The following is a 9,445-nucleotide window of genomic DNA, read 5'->3' as shown; positions in this document are numbered from 1 at the left end:
AGCCTTGGTGGGACTTGTCTTGGGCTGGGCAGCAGCCTGGTGAATCTTCATGATGATGTTTGGGGTGTTGCTGTGAGGCCAGCTTTATGAGAAGTTGCATGTTTCTTTTCATCATTATCTAGAGAGAATTCCCTTGTTTCCGTTTTTAGTTTTGCTTTCTATTTGCTTTTTTCCTTCAGGCTTCTATTGAGTCTGGCGAGGTGAGACCACGTGGTGTACTGGAGGCAGAGGCAGTCTACTCTGCTGTTAGTGTGCCTGCTTGTGGGCTGGCTTGCAGCCAGGCTGTTGTGCTTAAGTGCGGGATGTGAAAGCACTGGGGCAGGTGCTTTTGAGGCAATTGCACTTTGTGTGCTTTGGAATTTTTTTTTTGTTGCTTTCATGGACTTAGAATTCTAAGTTTTATTTCTACACTTCCCTGCCTACCAAAATCTAATGTCTTTTCCATTGCACCGTCTGAGTTATTTCTGTTTTATATGGAAATATGTATCTCTGATTGTTGGGAAGGTTTTGTTGTCAATCATTCGTGTGTTCATCTTGCTTGTTACTTTTTCTGTTATGTTTTGCATTTACTGGAGAAATTCCTGCTACTCGGTATATAGCAAGAATACTGATGTTCAAGGTGCCAGTCTGTTTGCATAGTGAAAGTTGGCAGAGGTCCACATGCAGACGTCACCACGTGTGGGATATTTCCAGCAATGAGTGGTGCTGATCCAACCAATGGGAATTCCCTTTTTGTGGGGTCATGCTTTTTTTAAGAAATTCAACTCCTTCATGTGCATGTTTAGTACGATAACATGGTGTTATTGGATTATATAGTAATAATATAATATATATATATTATGTTATATATATAATAATTTAAGTGATGCTGGAGTTGATAAGATGGGAATTATTTGGAATGGAGAGGATGATGGATGAAGAATGGAGAAATAAGAGATGGTTTCAAGTTACAGAAGGAAATAATAAATTACCTTGCAGTAATAAATCTTTGCAGAGTTATTTCATGTTCAGTGGTGGAGAACTGTGTGTAAGAAATGGGGCAGTGACACACAAGTGTAGCAGTGTGGAACGTAAAGTTGAATCTGAGAAAGCATTTGAGTTGTCAGGGAATTTGCTGAGATACCTGTGAAAAAAGATGCTTTTCCAGTGTTGGAGAACGTGTGGGAATGGGTGCAAGAGTGGTTAAAACATTAGCTCAGTGCATCAGAAATAGCAAGGAACAAGTGATCCACTTAGAAGGAAAACCACTACACAGTGTGCTACCCCACAGCTCACCCAGATCAGGAAAGGGAAACTCCTCACCCAAACTGAAAACAAAATGTTGCTTTGTTTTTAGTGTGCCCTTGTTATTTTGGAGTGCAGGCCTGCCAGGCTGAACGCTGTCCTAACTTTCTGTATGAGACCTAGAAGAATGGTCTCTGTATTTCAGCATTTTTCATCATGGACCCTTTTGGTTGAAAATCAATAAAAAAAAGTCTGAGCACCCATCCCCTTAAATGTTATTAATTTTAATTTTGGCCAATGAATGTCTCATCATAGAGTCTATGAGCTTCAGTCTATGAACTGAAGAACGGTTGAGTTGGAAGTAACTTGTAAAGGTCTGATCCAACTCCCTTGCAGTGAGCAGGGACACCTACAGCTAGATCGGGTTCTCAGAGCTGGTCCAGCCTGACCTTGACTGTCTCTAGGGGTGGGTCCACCCCCACATGTTTGGACAGTGCTTCACTGCTCCAGTGCTTCACTGCCCTTAATTTTTTTTTTTTTAATATCCAGTCTGTTTCTCCTCTCTTTTTGTTTTCCCTGGTCCTGTCACAGTAGACACTGCGAAAGAGTCTGTCCCCTTCTTTCTGCAGCCCCCCTTTTGATACTGAAAGCACGTACACAGCAGGGGATTGTCTTGGGCACTCCACTTTGGAAACCTCTACTCCAAAGTCTCCTGTAACATCTAGTTTAAATACTTTTTTTCAGTCAGCTCTGTTTGCTGCAGTTTTCTTATCCATCTGTACTCTTTATCTAGGTGATGTTTTTTCTTTTAGGGAATAGGACATGGTTCAAGACTGTTAGGCTGCATCCACACTGCAATTATGGTTCTGGCCTGACCTCAAGTCTTTGCGCCCTGCATGGCCTGTTGCTCTTCCAGACTCAGTCCTGCTGAAAGGTGTCAGCTCTGAGCTGCAGGTTGGGAGGGAAGAGCTTTTGGTTGTTGCCTTTGAGTAGAGGTGAATACTCAGTGAGAAATGTTGCTCCTCTGTACCTTTACAGGCAGAACCTCTAGGGCTTTTCTGCTGGCAGGAGGTGTTGAGAAGCTGTAATCAACTCTATGCACTTGGAAGAGGTGGTCAGCAGCCACCTCTTAGACTCACTCTGTGTTTAAGGGAAAATAAAAATAACGACTTTTCTTGTGTCTCAGGCCCTAAACTTCCTTCCTCCTAGATGCTTTAGCAGGTTAAAGACAGAAGCTTTATCCAGCCTTGTAAAATTACCATTAAGTGATTGTTTGTAGGTGATACTAAGTGTCCATTAAGTAGGTTTAGTTTGAAATCAAGGATCCTGGAAAATCTCTAACTCTGTTGTAAATTTGAGCAGAAGCTGACCTTCTAGCTTCTCATTGCTTTTAAATTGTTATGTTTGGAAGACAGGATTTGTAAGAACGATTCAGGTCTTTTACGGTTTCAACTATTATAAATGCTATTGCATCTTTTTAAGGATTACTATGGAATTACATTCCCTGCTCCTGCAACCTTGACAGGCAGAGATGGGAGCCTTGCTAACAACCCATACTCAGGTGAGTGCTGTTAAAAGACAGATAAGTGTGATGTGCCAGTTTTTGAATTCAGGTCATCCAGCTGTTGCTGAAAGAGCAATTGTTCTGCCCTTCTGTAGGCAATTACACTCACCCAAGCAAAATAGGCAAATAAAAGCAAGCTTCTCACAATTTTGATGTGGATTTTTCTGCATAGATCTGATTGGTAATTCATACGGGGCCTCTTCTGGGAGAAAGTTGGGTAGTGTTTGGGGACAAGTGCAAAATTGTTAAAAATGTAAATGGCAGTGTCATCTAGTGCCCTTCCCGTGCACATACAAGTGCTTGGAAAATACCTGATAGTTTAATATGTTTTCTTGAAATTCTGCTGTCTTGTTTTCCTCTTTCTGCAGGGGAATAGACCCTTTCAGAACCCTCCCAGCAGTTCCTTATTCCCAGTTATTGCTACTTTATAATTTCAGTAATCCCACCAGGAGCTGTCTATTGCAGTTGTTCCCCTGCCCTCTTCCTAGTCTAATGGGCTTCATTCTCAAAAGTGGTCTGAGAATCCCTTCCTCATTTTTTTTTTTGTTCTTCATTTATCAGTGTGCAGAGATTACATTGCAGCATGTTTAGCAAGTGGTTTTCTTCTGCTGCCATCTGATTACAGCTTAGAGCTGTAGCCATCTGAATTATAATTTCTATGATGTGGGCATTCAATCTTGTCCTGCTTCTTGGCAGCCAATGAAGGGGAATACTGGTCAGGAGGAGACAGATGTAAGGGAGATGTGTTACAAAACCAAACACATAAACAGGCTGTTCTGAGTGCTGTCGGAAAATAGAAATATTTTTTTTAAAATTTTCTGCATCATAGTCACTTCTCCTGGGAGGTTGATTTTGGATTAATAACCAAATTTCCCTTCCTACTTCTTCAATAAGGTGGTCCACGATGCAAGCCTTGTTTTCCTGGCCTTCGGCTACTGTCTCCAGAACTTTGGTGGTGTGAGGAACCAGATATCTAACTAGTCATGCTTCACAAATAAACAGATGTTGACAAAAATATGCCCATCACTGCATGTAAATCCTAACTTGCTCTGAGCACACGAAGCTTGGCTAATCAGTTTAACCTCTAGGAGAGTCACACTTTAACCCAACAACCATTTGCACTTTGGCTTTCTACCATATTTCTGCTTTTAGCATATTTTGTTGCAACGGTCTGATGGTGATGAATCTGCTCAGTGTGTGAAATAGGTAGGTATTAGTGTCTACATTTTACTGGTGAATTAGTCACAACACAGAGTTCTGTGCCACAAATGGGTGACATACCTGCACTGTCAGGAATAGAGACAGGAGAGCTCTTCCCATGGAAACCCCAGCCTTTCAAGTACAGGATGTGTGTTTTTTTTCTTTTTCAGTTGTTTACTTGTACACCAAAGTTCCTCGTGCAAAAGCTCTGATCATTCTTCTGATCAGTTCTTTCTTTTGCAGGTGATGTAACAAAATTTGGCCGTGGGGATTCTGCCTCTCCTGCTCCTGCAACAACCCTAGCCCAGCCGCAGCAGAACCAGACGCAGACTCATCACACCACTCAGCAGCCCTTCCTCAACCCGACCCTGCCACCAGGCTACAGCTACACTGGGCTGCCTTACTATGCTGGGGTTCCAGGTGTACCCAGTGCGTTCCAGTATGGGCCGACCATGTTTGTAAGTGTCACAGCCATGGCTGTAACTCTCCTTTTGTGCCTCTCTGCTTTTACTCTCAGAGCAAAACCTTCTCCATCCTGCAAGGGATCTCCAAAAGATTTGTTCAAGCTTGAGAAAATAATGCTGCCCCTTCTCCAAGAGAAGAGGAAATTTGAAAGGCCTGAAATCGTGGGCACAGGTTACAGTAAGTAGTAGGCAGCTGCAGCTTATGGATTTTTTAGTGTTCCTGAAAATTCTCAGTCTGTAGAGAAACAGAGACCAAAAGCTGAGTCAAGCATGCTGAGAATGCCTAGGACATCTTTCAGAGGAAGTGACACCCCAGGAAGCCGTGGAGCAGCACTGGTAGTCTCAGGAGGGAGGAAGTTATTTGGGAGGATCTTGTGCTCTGGGCAGAACGGTAGGTGAGTCTACCTGAGGACACTGTAGGACTGTGTTTCATGAAACAGCCTCAGGTGGAAGCTGGTTGGTGTGTTGATTCTGGAGAGCATTTTGGTTGCTCCTTTTGGTTTCTGGATAAGCATTTGTTGTCTGTGGTTAGTTTTATTACATGTATGAAAGGAATGTGCAGCCTCTTCTGAGATGTGATTGCGTTGCAATAGGAAGAAAAGCCATATGATGCAGGAGCAGGGGCAGTATGGCAAGCAGCTTGTGGCTTGCAGGGATCTGCTCCAGCAATCTACTGCTGGCAGTGTGAGCACAACCTCCCATGTGATCGTGGTGTTCGCGGTTCCAAATTACCTTTCCCGTATGAGCTGGAGGTGCCTTCCCCACTAGGTGGCAGAGGGGGTTTGCTGTTAGCGCCCGGCTAACAGCGCCTTTTGTTCCTTTCCTCTTTTGTTCAGGTACCTCCGGCATCAGCAAAGCAGCACGGAGTCAACCTGAACACCGCCTCGACTCCTTTCCAGCAAGCAAGTGGCTATGGGCAGCATGGCTATGGAGCAGGTATGCTCATCACTGTGTTTTTCACTGGAGCATCTGCAGAGCTGCTTGCACACTTTAACACGTTGTCTTGTACACACTGGCAGGCTATGATGACTTAACGCAGGGAACGGCAGCTGGAGATTACAGCAAAGGAGGCTACAGTGGGTCATCTCAAGCACAAAACAAATCTGCTGGCACTGGACCTGGGAAAGGTAACACACGAGACTTGAGGTTACTCTTGAGTGGGATTTAGCAGGGCAAACTCCCAGTATTGCCAGTGCTGTGCAGTCAACATAGCGGCCAGCTTTAAAGAGGGTCAAGATCCAAGCTGTTTCTCCATCTCCCGTATACAAAATGCTTTTTTCTCCTAATGGCCCAAGAATTCCTCCTAAACCTAGTGCCTGAACTTTGGGTAAGGATCTGTGTGTCTGATGTGCAGCTTTGTCCTCAGTTACACATGGGAGAATTGGTGAGCTGCTTTCCCTGCCAAAGTTGTCTTTGGTGAAGAATAAGCAGTCTCACAGCAGTGCTGTGTCACTGAAGACGAGGCAGCTGGTGTTGCTGCTGAAATGGTCACCTGCCAAATGCTGACTTGGATTTTGGGTTTGTTGGTAGGCACATGAGTTAGCTGTGTGTTCAGTGAGCGGGGCAGCTCACACATCTCCGGGCTGTTGTTTCAGCTGCTGTCCGTATGCTCTGTAACTCACAGCATTGTTTCGTGCCTGGAAATGTTTCCTCTGTAACTGCCAAGACTAAGGAATGTATGCAGCTTTGTTCTGCACATGCTGGTTAGACCTGAGAAATTTATACCAGACTGCTTGGCACTAACGAGTTCATCCTTGGGCTTAAGCAAATACCAAGCATTTGTGTGCATCTGAAACACCAGCTGGTTGGTATACAGGCCTTCAACTAAAAGCCAGTGATGCTCTACTCAGTGGCCTGCAAATGAGCTGTCTCCTAGGAATGGTGCAGTATAAGGCAGCTCCAACCCACTGGGTCAGGGCCTCTGGTTCATTGGCTGGAGAAACTACTGGTTTTATACTGATTCAAGTGAAGCCATCAGATTCTGTCTTTGTAAGCCCACAAATGAGTGGCAATTTCAGTCAACTTGCTGGTGACAGAGTGTTTCTGCTTCTGTGGCACCAGCTAATCTGTGTGGAAGGCAGCCTGAGTCACTTATATTAATTTTGAAGGGGCAGAAGAGAGTTATAGACCTCACTTTTCAGTTTGATGTGTGAGGACAGGAGTGCAAGCCTGTAGCAGATGCAGAGGCTCACTGCTGAGTGCATTACTGGAAAGCTTCTGAATGCTGTGATAGAGCCAAATGCATCCCTAATCCTAGGGGAGAACTGGTGTTTTGTGAGCTAAATGAGTGTTCAGCACAGCTAGAGTGAATTTGATTCCCAGCTGTAGTAGAGGATGACCTATCCCCCAGTGGGCTGGTTTCCTGCTTTACAGCAGGAGCAGAGGCTGTGCCCCTCCTCTCACTCCTGTGGGTTTCAGAGTGCAGAGCAGAAGGTGCGTGGGGCAAAGGCTGCAGGTTTGGGTGCCTCAGCACCAGCAGCACAGCAAACACACAGGATTCAGGCTGGTTGCTGCTTAGCTTTCTCACTGTCAGTGGCTTTTTGTTTTCCAGGTGTTTCTGTGACCTCAAGTAACACAGGTGTGCCTGATATCAGTGGCTCAGTCTATAACAAGACTCAGGTGAGGAATGCTGGACCATTCTCCCAGGGGCCTTAAACCAGTCTGGTGGCTCAGCAGCATGCTGGCACCCAGGAGCATGTCCCTGGCTGATTGGTGGCAGCGGGCTTTGGCTTTCCTTGGGCTGGCTGTGCTTGCTGCTGGAGAGGAGTATCTTCCATCTGCGGCATCATCTTCTGACACACAAAGCTCCCTGTCCTGTCCCGTCCCATTGCAACCTCACACTCTGTTCCCTTGTGCAGCTAGAACATGGTAGCACCACTAGTTTTAGTCAAGAATAGCCCCCAGAACAGGTGAATGAAGAGCATGTTTGCTTTTCTCCAGAGATCAATCAGCAGTGCCCACCCCTGTGCCTCAGGGCCTCTTGCATGGGTACCAGCCCTACTCTGCTCACCTGTGGGGCTCTTGCTGTGCATACAGAAGGTGCCTGGAGGAGCTGTGGTATGCAATGGGGGCAGTCAGCTGTTTTCCTGCCAAAATAGTGGGGTTCACCTATGTTCATAGTCCACCACTATGTTCTGTGTCCACTGTGATCATAGAATCACAGAATGGCTTAGTTTGGAAGGAACCTCAAAAAGCACCCAGCCCCTGCCATAGGCTGGTTACCCCCACCATCTCAGGCTGCCCAGGGCCCCATCCAACCTGGCCTTGAGCACTGCCAGGGATGGGGCATCTAAAGCTGCTCTGGGCAGTGGTGCCAGGGCCTCACCACTGCAGGTCAGACTCCAGCCCCATGGCATGTGCTTAGCATCAGGGGCAGAATTTAGGCCTGAGGAAGGAAAATGTTATTGCAATTTCTTGTACTTTTGATAGGCTGCCCTGAGTGGTCTAGACCCTCTCAGGTTGTGAAGAGCTGATTTCAGGCAGCTGTTGCAATCCTATGTCCCACTAAATGAAAAAAGGTCAGGGAAAGCAACACAATAATCAATGAAGTGTATTTTTTTAAAGTTACAGGCATTAGAGCAGAAATAGGAGTGAGAACAGAGGTTGAAACTCATCTACTGAAGTGCTTGTGGGCATTTGGCCTAACCTGCTCATGGGGTGTAGGAAAGGCACAGGGATCTGTGTTCTCTTGTTCTTGTCTGGTCTGTGTGTGCTCCTGCTGCTTTCTGATAATATCCATCTTGCCTGTTGGTGCAGACGTTTGACAAGCAGGGATTCCACGCCGGCACACCGCCTCCTTTCAGCCTGCCCTCTGCTCTCGGATCTACTGGGCCCCTGAACCCTGGTGCTGCCCCGGGTTATGCTCCAGCCCCTTTTCTCCATATCTTGCCTGCGCATCAGCAGCCTCACTCCCAGATGCTGCATCACCACCTTCAGCAGGATGGGCAGGTGAGCCAGCCCCTTCGCAAAGTACGCATTGTGCTCACCCACCTCTTGGTGTGGGATCTTTGCTTTATCCTGACTTAGTTGGTTTTCGCTCTTCCCATTGGGAAGGTGCCCTAGCAAGACTGCAGGCTTGGTGCTGTTAAGCGGACTGGTGAGGGCTATGGGGTGAGTCCTGCTCAGAAGAGGCCGTTACGATGTGGGTGCAGAGGGGTGAGCTGCTGCTGTTCTGTGGGAGTGAGCATTTGCACTGTAAGTGAGGGAGAAAGCAAAGCATCTGCTTGCAGATTACATCAGAGTTCCAGTTCCTGGTTTGGTTTCATCAGCCAGAATGTTTCCTCACTATAAATTTTCCCTGGGGAAAAAAAAAAAAAAAGGCATTCTGCTTCAAAGAGGAAATGACTGGCCTCTCTGAATCCATGGCTGGTGCGTTAGCCTTGAGAGTGCTCCTGGACCCTATGCAGCCCTGCTGTTCTGGTGGCCCCATGCCTGGCCAGGTACAGCGCAGAGAGGTGCAGCCTGTGGGTGCTAGGGTCAAATGGCTGATGCTGATGTCACAGAATCACTGAGGTTGGAAAGGACCATGGAGATCACCTAGTCCAACCCCAGCCCTTCCCCATCAGCCGTCAGCGCCATATCTTCATGTATCTTGTGCACTCCAGGGATGGTGACACCACCACCCTCCACGCCAATGCATTACCACAGTCAGAAAACAAACGTTTCCTAATATCCAACCTGAACTTCCCTGGTGCAAGCTGAGGCCATTCCCCCCTCATCCTATCACTGGTACATGGGAGAAGAGGCCGACCCCCACCTCACCACGGTTTCCTTTCGGGGAGTTGAAGAGAGAGATAAGGTCTCCCCTGACACTTCTCTAGATGGAGCAATCCCAGTTCCCTCAGCCACTCGCCATGAGGCCTGTGCTCTAGACCCCTCAGAGCTCTGTTTCCCCTCTCTGGGTGCACTCCATGGCCTCAGTGTCACTTCCTTTCTGCTTCTAGGGAGGATCCAGCCAGCGCAACCAGCCCAGCACCATGCAGCAAAAGTCTCA

General features: G+C 46.8%; 1 protein-coding gene across 1 annotated transcript; it reads left to right on the top strand.

The window, feature by feature from the left end:
* Window positions 1-2,670: 2,670 nt before the first annotated feature.
* Window positions 2,671-9,439, top strand: LOC122171031 (ubiquitin-associated protein 2-like; the record flags this gene model as incomplete). The annotated part of the gene is made up of 7 exons (XM_042838356.1): window positions 2,671-2,785; window positions 4,232-4,446; window positions 5,289-5,388; window positions 5,472-5,579; window positions 7,004-7,071; window positions 8,209-8,400; window positions 9,396-9,439. Coding segments are annotated over exons 1-7 (827 nt in total), but the record flags the coding sequence as incomplete, so codon positions are not given.
* Between the last annotated feature and the right edge of the window lie 6 nt (window positions 9,440-9,445).

This window comes from Centrocercus urophasianus, unplaced genomic scaffold (genome assembly GCF_019232065.1).
Source record: "Centrocercus urophasianus isolate 14NV4802_14NV808 unplaced genomic scaffold, USGS_Curo_1.0 seq_772, whole genome shotgun sequence".
In the NCBI taxonomy this organism is placed as follows: Eukaryota; Metazoa; Chordata; class Aves; order Galliformes; family Phasianidae; genus Centrocercus; species Centrocercus urophasianus.
This window is presented reverse-complemented; position numbering and strand designations above follow the sequence as displayed.